At 38.3% G+C, this 17,451-nt stretch overlaps 1 protein-coding gene across 5 annotated transcripts in view; it reads right to left on the bottom strand.

The window, feature by feature from the left end:
* Positions 1-6,033: 6,033 nt before the first annotated feature.
* rbbp8l (retinoblastoma binding protein 8-like) overlaps positions 6,034-17,451 on the bottom strand; it is a 21,469-nt gene continuing 10,051 nt past the window's right edge. Inside the window, exons 3-14 of one of the 5 annotated variants that reach the window (XM_042214882.1) lie at positions 16,760-16,855; positions 16,116-16,228; positions 15,846-15,921; positions 15,479-15,663; positions 15,355-15,398; positions 13,195-13,271; positions 11,502-12,228; positions 11,307-11,403; positions 11,124-11,191; positions 10,807-10,954; positions 8,255-8,335; positions 6,034-6,853 (exon numbers count right to left, since the gene is read on the bottom strand). In XM_042214882.1, the coding sequence (XP_042070816.1) occupies positions 8,280-8,335; positions 10,807-10,954; positions 11,124-11,191; positions 11,307-11,403; positions 11,502-12,228; positions 13,195-13,271; positions 15,355-15,398; positions 15,479-15,663; positions 15,846-15,921; positions 16,116-16,228; positions 16,760-16,855 (1,687 nt within the window). In that variant the 3' untranslated portion in view covers positions 6,034-6,853; positions 8,255-8,279. Of the gene's footprint in view, positions 6,854-7,402; positions 8,336-10,806; positions 10,955-11,123; positions 11,192-11,306; positions 11,404-11,501; positions 12,229-13,194; positions 13,272-15,354; positions 15,399-15,478; positions 15,664-15,845; positions 15,922-16,115; positions 16,229-16,759; positions 16,856-17,451 lie in introns of those variants that run through there. The other 4 variants (XM_042214883.1, XM_014329743.2, XM_014329745.2 and 1 more) reach the window with 4 other exon arrangements.

Here is a 17,451-nt window from a genome sequence, read left to right as displayed (position 1 = left end):
TTGGAAACTGGGAACCACAAGTAATCCTGAACCCTAAGAGAAAAATGCTCCAATGGGATAATAGAAAAACACACAATAGAACATTATGAGAAATGGATGGGGCTCCCGATAGAGCACGATTTCAATATTATTGAAACTGTGAGGTATCGTCTTGAGAGAGAACAGAACAAAATACAGTGTCCACTGAAGAGCTTTGAAATGTTCTTCACAAAGACTGGAGAACTATTCACCCAGACTACTTAAAGAAATGACAAGACAGCTTGCCTAAAAGAGGTGATCAGAGCAAATGTTAACTTTCAAGCTAATTATAATTGTAAATTGCCTCATATACTGTATTTTCACATGTCCTTACACATATTTCAATAAAGGTTGCACTTATTTCCTCCTATCATAGCAAAACATAAAGAAATAAAGTGTGCCTCTAGTCATTTGCACAGCATTGTATATTTCACAAATTGAATGGATCGATTTATTTTAACCATGTATATTTTCTGTGACCAGTTTCAGAGTCCCTGCAGATGTTCTCTTCTTGTTATAACACAGTTCTTCATTCCCATTCCATTTTGCATAATTGTAATTTCCCTGTTCTTTGATCTTTATAGATTTCCTCCTTATGCTGGTTATTTTTACATGTGTTTTGAAATAACATTAAACAATAGTTGCAATTTATTCAAACCCATCTTGTACCCACACATGTGCACTCAGGATGGCTGCAGGTTACAGGTTGTCACTCTGTGGTGATGAGAGGTTTGGGGTAGGGGGAGGAAGAAATATTGCAAAAATATTGCTCTTACTAGACCCCTACCACTTGCAAATAGAGTACAGAAGCTACTCGATGGTTACTTGATGATGTAACATACTCTTGCAATATACACTTATTTACTTACTGTGAATAATACTGTATCAGTTAAATAGAACACAAAGATATAATTTTAGTCATGTCTGACCATGCCGAAGATGGGGAATGGGAATGATGATACCGATAACATATGTTTTAACCAATCCTGAACAGAAATTGCCATTAATTTGAAAAATTTGTTTATTCTAAGCAGTGTTGGTCAAGTTACTTGAAAAAAGTAATTAGTAACTAATTACTGATTACTTCCCCAAAAAAGTAATCCCGTTACTTTACTGATTACTTATTTTCAAAAGTAATTAATTACTTAGTTACTTTTTAAAAACACGATTTACAACCTGAAAGGTGATAAAGCGATAGATCTTTCAGCCCAATTCTACTTTTTCTGCATAATCCATCATACAAAATGTAATCAAATGGAAAAGTCTCTTTTTAACTTGTTTTATCAGTTTTAATCTTTTAACTTTATGCATCAAGCAAAAATTTAATTATATGCAACATTCTCTGACTTGAATAAATTAGTTTAACATTTAAACTATTTTCTCACATTCCAGCACATAAAATAAAATATTTTTTGTGTTTACACTCACTCTTTCAAATAGATGCAAGTAAAACACAGCAGAAAATAAATAAAGTCAAAGACTCAGCGGTCCTGTTGCTCTATTTTCACCTGTAAAGCAGGACTGCGGTAGGCGGAGGTTTACCCTGGTGCAGGTGTGCCGCGGTCAGTTGAAGAATCCGCGAGTTTCTCTGTGAGTTTCCCATTACGTCGTTGCGCACTGGTGCTTGCTTGGAAGTTTAGGGTTTTTTCGCTGTAAAAAGTTTTCTTCCCACGCACGATGGACGCTGATGTTTTTGTCACTTTTTATGGAATCAAACTCAAAGTAAGGTCAGTACTTCCACGCTTTAAACACTGCACGCTCATACTCTCTCCCACAATCGATATATGATCCACTGTTGATCTGCACACAGCTGTTGTCACTAACAGCGCACTCGCTTACGTCACTGTCCTGAGACATTCTCGCAAAAAATCACGGTTTTAGTAACGCAGTAACGCAGCGTTCCTACGGGAAAGTAACGGTAATCTAATTACCGTTTTTGCAATAGTAATCCCTTACTTTACTCGTTACTTGAAAAAAGTAATCAGATTACTGCCCATCTCTGTTTCTAAGTATAAAAAAAATTATAAAAATAAATAAAAAGTCATCAAATATGTCCTTACTGCTTTATTTACTAAGAGTGCAGTGTGACAGTCAGATCCACCCCTCGCTTGTCACATCTGGTTTCAAAAAAGCAAAGTGGTGAAAACATTCAGCTCAAGGCTTCAGCAAGGGACTTCACAAACAATGAATGATGCCACAGTGACTAACCCTAGTTCTCTTAAGTCTAGCAGTGTTAGCAGTTTCAGCAGCAATATTGAGAGTTAAAAAACTCTCAAAACTGTCTAAATTCTTTCATCTTTAATAAAATGATCAGTAGGGCTGGCTCTACCAGGTGTAAGAATTAAGTTTAACTTCCAAGCATCCATGAAAAACATAATTTCTGAAGTTTAATGGACTTAGAAGTTAGCAGGGAGTTAGCTTGCTAGTTTCCATCTAAAGATGATATGCAATGTCTGAGTGAGGGAATTCTGAAAAACTAAAACGTACAACTCTGCTATCACTTCGGACATAAGTGAAGTGAAAACTAAAAAGCAGATGTTTGTATGATAACTGAAGTTGGGCTAGCTGGTATTTAATGGTGTGCTATGTGGTGGCTAGATACAGAGCTATGGTTAGGATAATATAAACACATTAGCACAGTGAAGCTGAACTTTTATCCCCACAATAAAAGTCAGCATGAGAGTTCCCAATGGGCAGAGACAAATGCAACTGGATGGCAGGAAAAAAAAATCTGAAAACCATCCAAACTTCAGTCAAGAGATCACTTGAGATGATCCATCCCCAGCATGAGGTTAGTCATTATTAATATTCTGCTGTTCGCTGTTGAAAATTCCTGATCCTCAGCTTAATTCACCCATTCAAATCTTTCTTAGCCTCAGAGTGATTCTTTTCTGACCTATTCAAATGTAATTAATTCAGGTATAATTACATACTGTCATGGTCCTGGGTCGGTGACCCAGCGCTTTAAGTTTATTATTATCATTTTCTAGTTTATTATTATGATGATTATTATTGTTTGAGTTCTCTTCGGTCTGCCTCTGAGTCTGCGTCTGTATCTCTGTCTGTCTATGGTGTCACCCCGTCTGTTTGTGAATCTGTCTGTTCAGTTCAGCGTCTTGTCTGGTTCCCTGTGTCTGAGTTTCCTGTTTTATTGTGAAGGTCTGTGTCTTATGTGAGTGTGCTCAGATTACTACTCCCTTGTCTTGTCAGTTCTGATTTCTCCCAGCTGTGCTCTCCTTCTGTGTCTCATTCCCCTCGTTACTTCCCATTGTATTTAAACCCTGTGTTTCTCAGAGTCAGTGTCGCGTTGTCCCTCATGCTGTGTGGATCTCCCTGTGTCTCATGGTTTGTTGTTTCCCAGTTTAGTTTAGTTTGTATGTTTTTCCTGCCAGCCAATAAAGCTGTGACTTTGAGTTAACACCTTGAGTCTGAGCGCCTGCATTTTGGGTCCACATCTCCTGCCTGGCACACAGCGGTTCATGACACATACAGGTGTAATTATTGTAATTATTCAGATCAAAAACCCAGACAGGCCAATTGTGATCATTGAGTATTTTAGTACCTTGTTCAGATTAAATAGAACAAGATACAAAGCATTAACACACATTAAAAAGACAACCTTAATGACCTTAACACAGTGTAGTTTGGACCTGGAACCAGGCTTTATATGTCATAACTTGACACCTGATGGTTGTGAACAAAGAATTTCAGGAGAATCAGGTTTGCATGTATCTATGGAGAGAGAGATGCCATGAGTGAATGACATATCATTTCACTGATCCACACAACCTGGATATACAGCAACGGCTGTTATTCTGACAGGAGAAGTGTAGTCGGATGATAACAAAGAGAGGGAAGGTAGTTAGTCAGAACTGAAGGGATCGAACTACCAGAAGGCAACATTGCAGACACAGAGGACAGCTACAAGTACCTGGGGATCCCACAGGCAAATGGGAACCATGAAGAGGCCGCTAGGAAAGCTGCAACCACCAAGTACCTGCAAAGGGTCAGGCAAGTCCTGAGGAATCAGCTGAATGGTAAGAACAACATCTTGGCTATCAACACCTACGCCCAGCCCGTGATCAGGTACTCTGCTGGGATAATAAGCTGGCCAAAGGAGGAGATAGAAGCCACTGACATCAAGACCAGGAAGTTCCTGGGCATGCCATCGGTTGTGGCCATCTTCTTGATGTACTTGTGGATGTTCGTTGTCATGGTCATCCTGGACCATGGTACTGACACTCACTAGTCCCCGGCCTCCTTCTTTCTGCTTAGCGTACCCCCTCAGGGTGTTGGACATGGGCGACCGCATGCTCAGTGAATACCTCAGGCAGCAGAAACCCAAGAAAGAGGCCCCCCTGGACGGTATGCACCACCAGCAGATGGAAGTGGCTGACATCCAGAAATCCTACCAGTGGCTGGACAAAGCTGGACTGAAAGACAGCTCAGAGGCACTAATCATGGCAGCACAAGAACAAGCTTTGAGCACAAGATCCATAGAGGTTGAGCTCTATCACACCAGACAAGACCCCAGGTGCGGGCTGCATAAAGATGCCCCTGAGACATTACAGCACATAACAGCAGGGCGCAAGATGCTGGCGGGCAGAGCATACATGGAACGCCATAACCAAGTGGCCGGCATAGTAGACAGGAACATCTGTCCTGAATATGGCCTGGAAGTCCTGAAGTCAAAATGGGAGACACCTTCTAGGGTGGTTGAGAATGACCGAGCTAAAATTCGGTGGGACTTTCTAGATATAGAAATACAGAATAGCGGTGGCTAACCAAACGGACATGGTAGTTGTAGACAAGCAGAAGAAGATAGCCGTTGTGATAGATGTAGTGTTGCAGAATGACAGCAACATCAGGAAGAAGAAACAGAAGAAGCTGCAGAAGTTCCAAGGGCTCAGAGAAGAGAAGATGTCGAGGGTGAAGGTAACAGTGGCCCCAGTGGTAATGGTGCAGTGACTCCCAAGCTAGGCGAGTGGCTCCAGCAGATCTCAGGAACAACATTGGAGATCTCTGTCCTGAAGAGCGCAGTCCTGGGAACAGCAAAGATGCTGCGCAGGACCCTCAAGCTTCCAGTCCTCTGGTAGAGGACCCAAGCTCAGCTCACGGAGTGCAGTCAGGGCTTTGAACTAGGAAGCTCACAGGCTAAGGAATGACTAATCTGTTGTGACTCTGTCAGACAGTGTTGGGGTTGTGCTTCCAAAAGTGTGTGTTAATGTGTAATGTGTTATACATTATTCATTAGTCAAGGTTAAGATTACTGAAGCCAGAAAATCAAAACATATTCTGGGTATCTTGAATTCGTTTTGTAGTACAGCCCCTTGATGTGGGTCTCAGGTTCTTTACACTAAGTATCTATTTTTAATGTAGGACTTTCCTATGCTAAATAGTTATTCTTTAATTGGAGCTTTATTTTTATTTGGAACTTGTTTTTTTAAAATTAGTAGTTAGCTCCTGGGCTGATGTTTTTGTGTTGAAACCAGAATTAGCCTGAGCAGTGAAACTAAAACTTCAGCATTTAATGTTTGTTTCTGGTCTTAAAATACAACGTCTCAGTTCACATTAAAATGAGGGTTACTGCCAAAAAGAAAAGGGAAGCATAATCTCACACTGAAATAGTGTAAATTTCCATCCATCACTTCCTGTTGGGGAAATGTGACCATTAAACCAGTTTCGCCTGAGCAGCTAGAACAAATCTAAAATTTCTTGAGCAGTCTTGAAATGATCAGCTGTATTGCACTTCTTTCTTGTTTAGATGGGTTTACACGATACCATAACTACTATCTGACAGTAAGTTAAGGTTCATCAATGAGGTCGATCAATGGAGCACAGCCCTTTTGCATAACGTCCCTAAGAAAACCAAACATTAGATGTAATGCTCTATTTGACTTCTATTACATATTCTATTTCCTGTTATTTGCAGAGGACTTTCTGTCCTGTGTGTGTGGCAGGTGATTACTACATTTGTTATCGTGCTAAAATATAATTAATCAAACCAGACCAACATTTAAGAATGGAAATTTATTTCAACATCAGTAACAGTACATTCATTAAAAGGTTTCTAACAGTGTAGTATTGTAAAAAAAATACTCTCAACAGCACATCGTCTAGCTTGACAGTTTAAAAGTCAGAACATAGCAGGACACTTACAGTAGGATAGTCAATCACATTTTTTTTAACCAAGAGATGCAAATGGCAGGGAAAGACCACTGACCATTGATAAAATACCATACTTAATGGACTATAATGGCATCAGACACGCATAACAGAAACAGGAGAAATCAATATGACAGCATTAGGACTGCAAATCTGGGTTCATACACAGGGACATCTAAAAAATGAAATGAAGGAAAAATAAGTAGATTTGAGATTAGTTGACTCTGCCAGTCCATCCATTTTTATATCAATACAAAATGGACTCAGTAGCTTCACAGTGCTTTATCACAAGAGTTTCTTTAGCTGTCTCTCTGCTTTTAACACTTCCCATCTATCACCCAGCTAAGCAAAGGTTGTTGTCACAGCTGTTAGTGGAAAGTTCATACTTGCAAAATATGTGCTGTCTGAAAATGAGAAAAGAGGAAGAGGAACTTCTTTTACTCTTCGGACTTTCTTTCTTATATTCTTCTAAGTTAGACACGTAAGAGGATTTATGTGTTTTTTTTTATTTTTTAGCCAAGCAGTGACGGGCATGCCAGGACATTTAGACTGAAGTTCTTTAAGCATTAGCAGCGCAGACCGTGTTTTGTTTCCCTCGAAGATGAGGAACAAAAGAGAATTCTGCAGATTTTAGTCTCTTCAGCTGGTCATACAGGAGGGTGTTTTGGCACTGTGAAAATGGGTTGGTAGGTGTTAGAAAATGTTAGAAAATGGTTGACTTTCTAAGCCTGACTGTCAGGCTGGACAGTTTTCCACCCAGTTGCTAATACCTGTGATATACCCTGTGCTTACATTAAAATTTCCACTCAGACCACAGCAAATATGAAGATTTTAGCTCCATGGTGACATGTGGAAAAGACTTATTCTGATAAAGAATGTCACATGTTTGTGTTATTTGTATTTATTCTTTGTGCACAAATCTTTTTCATCATTTTAGGCTTAATGCCCTGATGAAAATGAAACCTTTGTGGTTTACTAACCAAAACCAACAGCCACTTATATAATACTCTACTAAACATTAAACTTCATATATAACAGCTGGTGAAAAGGGAAGTTGTAGAGCTTTACAGCCCACTGCTCTAAGAAGGAAACATGGCCTGAAAAACCTGAACTAGTTATGACCACAGGGATGTTAAAAATATAACGCGGCAGAAAATGGTGGAGTTTGGGTGAAAAAGTTGCAAATACAAAAGACTGCTACAGTGTGTAGTTCTTTTGAAAAGCACACCTTCTGTCAGAAAGGATGTTTGGTACCAGGTGCCACTTTAGCTTGCTTGACCCAATCTTAACATTAGCCAGTGTCCTATGGAAGTTGGCATACTGCTGCATCCTCACTGTCAGTCAGGGCTTTTGTGTCATGCTTACTTAAACCCCACTCTCTGGAAACTAATGGAATGAATTCCCTTTGACAGACGTTTTACTGTGTCTGCTGGATGTTCACAATGCCTATGTTCCTTAGGGGCAGTTGCTGCCCCCAAGTGGACAAAAACTTTAATTTACAGCTGATAAAAACAAAACAAAACAAAAAAATTTTGGCAGAAAAATTCAGTTTAATCAGTAGAAGCCCATTACCAAATAGTCTTTGACGACTGGATCACATGACTACTTGGATGAAAACAGTTGCTTACTGCAGATAATAATAACCCGATGGTGTAGATTCTGTTACTGTAGCAATCTGGAGTTTTTGTTAGAATTTAGCAAGTAAAATATTCATTTTACGGCTGACAACTGCACTGAAAATACAGTTTTGATTTGCCATTCTTATCAGTTTAATATTTAGCCACAGCAGAGAGCTGTTCTAAGGAAATGAAGATCTATACCCACAATGTACTTCCTACCATGCAGAAAGCTGTCTGTGAAAGTAACAGAGAGTTTAGCAGCTAAAGAGTCAGATATTTCCCTTAGCAATATGTGGAGAACCAGAGCTAAATCAAAAACTATCCGGCTAGACTCAGAATCAGATTGGCTGATGATGGCTGTACTCTGTTTCTCCTCTCTGTAAATTATACCTGTACTGGCTTGTTGTACTTTTTACTCTGAAATGGTTAATGAAGAGTTCTTGCAAAATTACCAAGTCAGTGTGACATCCTCTTTATCTAGGGCTTTTCCTCTGATCTCATTGTGATTTTGAGCTTCCTCTCCCGATGGTTGTCTGGGGGGAACAAAAACAGAAAGCATTTCAGAGTGCTTTTTTTGGGTGAATGACAAATAACAGAATTAGAACTCAACAGAAAGTAGTAGTTCATGAGAAGGTAATAGGTTTTTAACTTAAAGAGAGGTCGGATCCTAAATCATCAAAAAAACAATCTGGATATGTTGGAAAAAATCTGTTTGTCAGACACAAGTGCAATTGAGACATGAATGTGAAACAACTGGTTGTATTTATGCCATACTCCAACAGGGCGAGAGACAAAGAAAGTAATCATTCTAACTGACATGGCGTCACAGCGGGGTGCGCCGGTGTGTTTTTTGAAACAGGACCCAAAAGCAGATGTGGACGAGGAGTTGCTGGTTTAAATAGAAAGCGATCCTTTACTTGGATGATAGCAGGAGTTAAACATGGAACACTAAACAAACTAAAAAACCACTAAGAAACAAAAACTATTAAGTTCTATGACAATGACTAAGCCAATGGTGGAGATAACAGACAACCTGACCACAACATTCAGAAAACAGAGGACTTAAATACACACATGAGGTGATCAGGGGAAGTGGAGACACATGAGAACACAGCTGACTAGAATGAAACATAATGACAATACAGGGGAGAGTAACACTAACTACAATGAACAAAGAACACCAGACTCTTACAAAATAAAACAGGAAACACTGAGACATAGACATAGAGATAAAACATGACATGAACTTAACATAACCACATAGACATGAAACATAGACGCAGGAACCAGGAAGACTGGGTACAAGGGGAGATGACAGAAATAACTAAGAAATAAGGTCTGAACAGCAACCTAGAAATTAACTAGATTGAAAATGAATACAAAAATACATAAAACTCAAACACTGGGTCACACGACCTAGTACCGTGACACATGGATTAAAAACTATCTACATTTTTTTCAGAAAAGTACTTTTTCTACGTTTTTTTACAAAAAAAGTACATTTTTTGTTTGAAACAAAGGGTTAAGCTTAAGAGCTGGGGTTGGGGCTATGCCAGGTAACGACTAAAGCAGAAGTTGTACTCTCTGGAAAGTGATAAAATGGTAGCTTACTACCACAGTCTGTTGATCTTTTTGATTAAACAGGCTGCATAGTGCAGTAAACACTTATTTCAGCCACTACTACCATATTTGCCTGAGTATGTCTGCACAATTATAAAGACCAACTCTTGGACCATCGCTTTGTACCAAGCTGACCAAAGTATAAAGTTTTCCACTCTATGCCGTAGTAGTGTCTCTTTTTCTTTGTGACAGTTTTCATCACATCTCATCAAAACCCGCATAACATTTGTGGTTTGGCTTTATTCCTGATTTTTCAGGTATGATGACGCATTGGCACACTCTGTAACTGGTTAACTTGCGCTTGAATCCAAGTGCGTATAGTTTAACTCACTTAAATGGTGCATCTAGGGAAACAGCCTTCCCTGCTTTTTTCACAGACACTGCGTCAGATTTGATTTAGATTTTAGAAAACTGAACTGTCAATTCAGTATTGACTTTTCAGAACTACAGAGCTAAAATACCAGAAAGAAAGAGACATAAATGCTCTGCAATCCCTTAGACAGCAGGCGATCTGTTCGCCCTACTCTGACCAAAGTGTACTCTAGTGAAACATCCCTGTTAGATCTCTGGAGAGCTATTTCTAAGAAACCTTTGAAAAAAAGAGAAAAGTATGGCGTAGTGATTAGTATGGAGCCTTATACTGAAGGTGATACAATTTACTATCCACATTGTCTTTTTGTTGTTGTTTGGTCATTTGTTGCTGTGTGTGTTTGTAAATAGATAAAATTAAGACATAAAGGTGACAGTTGTTGAGAAGGTTTTCCATCCATGCATCCATCCATGGCCAATTTAGAATAACTAATTAAACTTTTAATTGATGTATCAATTAAAACTTCCTCCCATAGTTCAAAGATCTGGACTATGGAAAACAACCCACACAGGTACTGAGAGAACATGCAAAATGTATGTATGTCTGTATGGTGTAAGGCAGCAGATACAAAACTTATGCACAGGCTGACAGACATAAAACTCTAAAAATATTTAGAAATGCAAAATGTAAACAATGACAAACAACAGCAACAATAATAAAAAAAAATTAATTCTGTCAATTTATTTAATATAAATTGCCAAGCCAAAGATATGGTGTAAAAAAGGCCAAAAGAACTACATTGATGATGACCTAAACTTAAACCTATCATTTTAGTTCTTTTTGACGTTACTCTCCCATTTTTTCCTAATTATCAAATGTCTTTTCATTATCAAAAGTACTTTTTCTCTGATATGTAGGGTTAGAATTGGGGCGAGGCGCACAGAAGTCAAAATGTATGTAGACCTCATGAGGTAAAAAAAAAGAAAAAAAGAAATCTGTTTAAAGCCCCCACTCAAGACAGAGATAACAAAACTGAAGAAAGGAAAAAATATCTGAAAATAAACAGGTGATTACTGCTGTCTGTGTTGGAATCTCTGTCTGCATCTGTCTCCACAGATGCCCTTTTCCTTTTGGAACCCTGATTGCTTTCGTGTCCTGACCGGCTGGCTTCCTTCTCCTGCTCATCAGAGCTGGTTTCTGGCTCATCTGTCGCCGAAGATGTCTGTTAAAAAGAAAAGGATGCACAATTGTTCACAAAAGAAAGAAGTGTATATGAACTAAAGTCAGCTGTTTTTGGTTGTTGTTGTACTTTTTCAATAAAAATTGTAATACAAAATGAGTTAATGTGCTAACAAAACCTTCACGTTCTCTGTTTTGTTTGGGCGAATTACCTTGCCATTTGATGATAAGGAATCTTGCTTTTGTAGAGCTGGGTTCAGAGTCTCCAACACCACTACTGCTACAAAAACATAATAAAAACTATTCACTTGTGCATTGTCAATTTTTAGTAACCTTGGTTTAAAAGCAATATTTGACTGAATTTCAGGAAAAATCACAGAGACATCCTACTTTACCTGGCCGTAATGATAGAGTGAGGATAGGCACCTTCTTCCCCTTGCTTTCATCTGTCTTTCCATTCACCTCCTCTTTCTGATCCTGCTCTCTGACTACCTGCAGGTAGAACATCCCCACACCATGAATTTAATTTGCCCCCACTTTACTTCAGCCTCTTCTAATTTTGTTGTAAGAAGTAGAAGACCTTAAATTACCTTGTGGTTAGGATCCTTGTCAGGTGCTTGCTCTTCTGTCGTTGCACATGATGATGAAGGAATGACAATAGATGAAGATGATGATTCTGCTATGTCTGCAGAAGAATTTGTGTTTACTTCCAATTCAGGGCTCTTTTGAACTCTTGTTCCATCTTGTAAGGCTGAGGATGAATCACTTTTTGGCACTTGACTGGATATGGACTTCCCCCGATCAGATAAGTCCAAAGGCCCATCATTTAACTCTTTTAACCCTTCTTCAGACACCCTCTCAACCTTGGGTATCAGGTTTTCCTTTTTCTCTGTTTTCTCTGTGGGCTTTGTTTGAATCTCCACATATTCTGGCAGATTTGTCAATCGGAAAACCACAGTTGGCTCTCTGGCAGGGGGCTGAACGCTGCTCTGCTTAGGAAACGGAGGACTAAAAACCTGCCTTCTGGGGCTGGCCTGTTGTCTCATTGGGTTCAAGCTGTGAAAATGTTGTGTGTGTGGATTGGGTGAAGTTTGCACTACTGCATTGGTGCCGGCAGTAATCCAATCAGATGATTCAGATAGAGACCAGCGAAGAGAAGCAGAGTTGCTGTTGATTGCTTGAGGATGTCGGGCGACAGGAGCATGGACAACATGTCTGCCGGGTCGCACATCCCCAGCAGCTGGGACAGAAGATCTCCTAAGCAGAGAATTAGTAGGCATGGAGGAACACTGGTCGAGTCCTTCAACATTTTGAATTCTAAGGTATGAGAAAGAAAGTCAAGTCTGTAGGAAAATCTTTTGGCAGTTAAGGTTTAATTGGTAATGTGATGCAGTACTTATTTTTCTTCAGTAATGATTAGAGCAGAAGCTGCCTCTTGCCTTGTTATAGCTGTAATTACTGTAAAAATGGATGAATGGATGGATGGATGGTTGGATGAGGACAGTGGTTCCTAAATGGTTTGGTGTATGAGGCTATGAGGCCGTAAAATGTTGCAACAGGTGCACATCATGAATAAAATAACTAATGTGTTAAGGAGCTCCTGTAAAATGAAAGCCAACTTCATTTTCACAGTTCTCAGATGGTAAGAATTAGGTTTGTGTGACACATCAATAGCCCCGACTGGGAGCACAAGTATACTGTCCCAAGCCCAAATGTGTTATCTGAGGGAAGATGTTTGCTCAGGCCAGGAAAACTAAAGAGGCCCAAATCTTGGACAACTAAAGTCCCAAATCTTAAGCAGAAGTGGAAAGATTATTTGTTGGATTGGTTGAAAGTGTCAGATAAGGCAGTGGTGAGAGGTTGGGAGGGGGGAGGTTCTATTGCAAAGTAGAATAAACCTTATAAAACAGCAGCAAGACTCTTGTTATTAAAATAAGAAAGGAAAATAAATTGAGCTTAAATTACCCCATACAGATGTTGGCATAATGACTCAATACAAGAACAAAATTGTAGTGGAGTGAATGAGGGAATGTCTGAAAGGTGATGTAGTTGTTCATTTTTGGCAAGTAAAGCATGCAAACTGTAAGTTTTGTGTTCTCCTTAACCTTTATGGATCAATACTGGTGCCGAAATGTGGGAAAGTGTAATATTCAGACTCTATATGTAGAAAAAAGTATTGACTTTGGAGCACATAATCACTAATTTGATGAATCTGCTGTTACTCACAGTACATATCCTCATACAGTGGCAGATTAGCCCATTTCGTGATTTCCTATGTCTTACCTCTTCTCTCCAGCACGAGTCACAAAGTGTTCTTTCTTCCATGACGGCAATGTGAGGGCTGACAATGGAAGAGCATCCTGTTTGAGCAGAGAAGGGCATGCAGCAAAAGAAGTCACCATATTACATTAACCAATGTTTTGTCAGTTCAGAGAACAATTTTAATTATCCTCAAACATTTTTGGTTTATCTAATTTGTAAATGCAAAATCTGTAGCTAGTTAGCTTAGCATAAAGAAAAAAAAAGAAAGAAAATAAACTAAGCTACCTAGGTAGCTGTCTTTGTACCCATCACAGAATAAATAGAATAAGACAAAATATGTTAATATTTAAGGTTGAGGAGAGCTAGGATTTCACTATTTTCAGTCTTTAGCTTACTGTGTGCACTACCTAAAGCAACATTTTGGCTCGATTTTGAGGGTAATGCTTTACAGAGGAGACCAGAAAATATAATGTAATCAGTCTGATTCATAGTATTTCATGTGCTAAGCTTGTACAAGTTGCAGGTAAAAGGCAATGGGAACTTCCAGAAAGAAAGGGAACAATCATAAATCTATGATATGAGACTCAATGACGGAGTGTTGTAAAGAAGCAGTGTACATGTGTATAGGCAGCTTCTTATTTAAAGTGTCATTGTTAGTGTGAAAATGGACTAATGGACTTTTCTGTATTTGCTTTTTCATTACTGAGCTGCATCACCAAGTACAACCTTATATTATCATAATAACCAGCCTATTGCCAAAATGTCCTTTGGAACTTGTAACTAAAATGTTAGCTAAGCTTAAGAAAAACTCCACATAGAGGGGTTAGGTACAACACAGTCTTACAAGTTCCTTCATACAGTATAATGATGGTGATATGAAAGCAACACATTTTTTGACATGTGGCTCTATCAACATCTGTAGCTCAAATGATTTGGAAAATCCACTGAAAACAGACTAATACTGACGGATAAAAAGAAACATAGCTGATCTTTCCCCTCACTCAGTCAGAGCAGATGGCTGACCAAGTGTCTGCTGAATGTCTCTTTTCATTAAAAGGGGGTTCTTCCTCCCAACTACTGCCAAGTGCTCTTTAGTATTGTAGTGGTTTTAATTTGTAATATAAATAGGCTTGAGAAAAATGTTGATGTTAACTGGTGCAGAGGAAAAAAAACTAATTACCAATATAAATATAAATAATGATAAATTTAAGCATTCATCTTAATGAAAAAATAATTAAGGTGAACAATACATCTTCTTGTAGGGTTTTATACGTTCAGTGGGGGACTGAAAAGCACCACTGAACGACACAGGAAATCATTCCTGCCTGTGGCCATCTCCCTGTACAACATATCCACTTAACACACTGTTTATGGCAACAGCTACACCCTTTTTGCACATGTTCTTCCTTTTTCAGCTATTTATTAATAAGTGACCTTTATGTATATATATGCCTGTATATATTGTACTATTCTTAGTTAGTGTATTGTCTGTCTTTGTTAATGGCTGTTTATAATGGAGCACTGTAACGAAAAAGAATTTCCCCTAGGGATCAATAAAGTATTCTGATTCTGATTCTGATTATAACCCATTCATGGTTGGTCAATGGTAAGATGAGGGATGTTTGGCAGTTCTAGAACTCTTATTTATCTATCATGTATGCATAGAATCATAGATACAATAATAACACTTGAAAGCTTTTTAAGACATCTTAGAGCTAATGTTCCATCACTGGTTACTGGGTAAGTTGTTGTCACTAACAGTGTACAAAAAACAACTTAAACATGTGTGTCTTGATTTTAGCAGAAATACATTTTGCTTCTTTTAAGCTCAAATATTATTAAATTCCGTAGAAAAACACAACAAGTTTTAGGTTGTGCCACATGCTTCTCTCATGTAATTCAAATGGCATCACTGTCCCTTAAGATGATGGAAAATAAGCATACATATTTTTCTGGTGGTAATTGTTTCCAATTTGTTCTCTTCACTTTAATATTATTTTAGATCTTATATCTTATTCTTTCATACCTATCTGCAAATTTGGATTATTTACACTTGGTGCTACAAGTTGTGATCTGAATCGTTTTGCTTAATAGAATAGTGCAACTAGCAATTAATTGAATACTGAAATTGATTATTATTCAAAACAAATGTATGATAAAAATATGAAAAAACAAACTTACAAACTGGCTTCGGTTGATTCCTCTTAACTGTCTGCCTTCGGTTTCTGTTTGATCAAAGCCGGAAAATGCATGAATTTATTAAGTAAGATGACAGAATATAATCACCACTATTGTTCATTTTTACCTTCAGTTTTCAGTTCGACATCAGGCTTTACTGAAATGTTGCCATCTGCTGGCTTGTTGCTTGGCCTGCTGGTTGTTGTATTAATAAGGGACAGGATTCCAGATGCGGGTGAAAGGGCAGGGGAAGAGTTGGGCTTGACCTCTGTGGTGGTGCTACTATTAGAAGAGTTGTCACTGTGACCTTTGCTACACAAACACACACACAGGCACAGAATGACGACGGTTTTAAATTTTGTCATGCATCAAAAAAATACAAATATGCCTAAAACAATGTTTCTCATAAACAGAAAATACTAATATAAGATGTATCAGCATTATTTTAAAATTAAAGATTAGAACAACTATATCGTTAAATAGCATCTACTCACTCAAGTGCTGCTTTTAAGTTTCTGTTTTCATCTTTAAGTTTCTTGTTCTCTTTTTTCAGGTTGTTCATCTCTCCAGCTGCAACACAAGCAAACGACATGATCAGAGTACACATCAATAGAATTGTCCTTAAACGGCATTTTTAGTAGAAAATAAACTGGGGAAACATTAATGGTGTCAAAGGTTAAAGAACAGACAGGAAATTCACTGTAAAGGAGTTTCGTAGAGATGCAAGATGGATAGATGGATTATTGAGTAAGAAGGCAGAATACCAAGTAGAGAGATGTGCTGGAGACTCTGAATCTGGGAGGCTTCAAATTCCTGTTGTCTTCTCTTGGCTACCTCTTGAGTGACTGTACATCTGTCACACAGCCCAGCCCTAAGCCTGCGCAGGCAGGAAGAAATCACTTAGTAGCACACCTAATAACTAGACTGATGTGACAGCAGCTCACATTATGCAACAATTGAAATGAGGTTTTTTTTCTTTGACAAAACTAAAAACAGCTGTAATTAGTCATTAGTTGGGTTAGTTGGTTTTTGAATTGCCAGTTAACCTAACCTCAAGCATGTCTTTGGATTATGGAAGTAAGCCAGCAGAAGGCACCCCTGTGGAGTGCTGGTTAGGACTGCAGCTTCATAGCAAAATGGTCATGAGTCTAAATCCAGCATGTTGCCTTTCTGTATTAATCAGTCTATATTAATCAATTTACACAAAAACTAGAGAGAACAATTTTATATAACTTACAGGTAATTAACAAGTACCTGTTGAATTTTGATGCTAATTTTATGTTATATGCGATCTCTTTCCAATAAAAAGAAATTACCATAAACATTAGATCACTTTTTGTTAGTGAGCAAACCACTTTATTTCTAGTGTTTTATACAAGAAAAGAAAAATGCAATGTAACATTGATACCTGTTTTCCAGAACCTTAATGTTTTCGGTGAGTAATCTGTGTTGTTCTTTCATCTGTTGGTTTCTGGTAAAAAGTTCTTCCATTCTTTTTGTGTCACTATTGACGCAAAAGAACACAAGGTGGTTAGGCTTCAATACTAAAAAAATGTGTTTCAGAAAGATTGTATTTCCTCATAGTTTAAATATTATCGTAAGCTTGTATTTCCGTACCAGCCTACATAATGTTCCTCTTTCCAAGAGAAAAGTAGTTATGTTATAAATGTAAGTTGTATATGCATCATATAGGTTATTATGGAGGTGGATGAAACAATGGTCTTTCATTATGTTACATCTCTCTTTACTTGTGTTCCAGTCACTGAAGCAGTGTAGGTAGTTCATAAGAGAGGTCTGTATCTTCATTCTAAATATTTGACATTCAAGGGCGAGTAGTACTATAGACAGAAACATGGATGTGCCATGGGGAAACATTACAGAGCGACTGGTTCAGGATACCACCAAATAAGAAAGACATTGTGATACAGAAATTGGATCCTTTATCATCTAGTGTAAGTGCCACCACATGGTTATGTTTTTTTTTTTGAAACTGCTGTTTTTTATAAATGATGCAGACCAAAATTGCCATTAGATTGGCTAATTCGGAGGCCCCCAAAGTGGGGGGCAGGTCCCTTTGTGGGCAGAGCCATTGCCTGGGGG

Source organism: Haplochromis burtoni, unplaced genomic scaffold (assembly GCF_018398535.1).
Source record: "Haplochromis burtoni strain Fernald_Lab_line unplaced genomic scaffold, NCSU_Asbu1 Contig_621, whole genome shotgun sequence".
NCBI classification, from domain to species: domain Eukaryota; kingdom Metazoa; phylum Chordata; class Actinopteri; order Cichliformes; family Cichlidae; genus Haplochromis; species Haplochromis burtoni.
The sequence above is the reverse complement of the archived record's forward strand: the minus strand, read 5'-3'. Positions and strand labels throughout refer to the sequence as shown.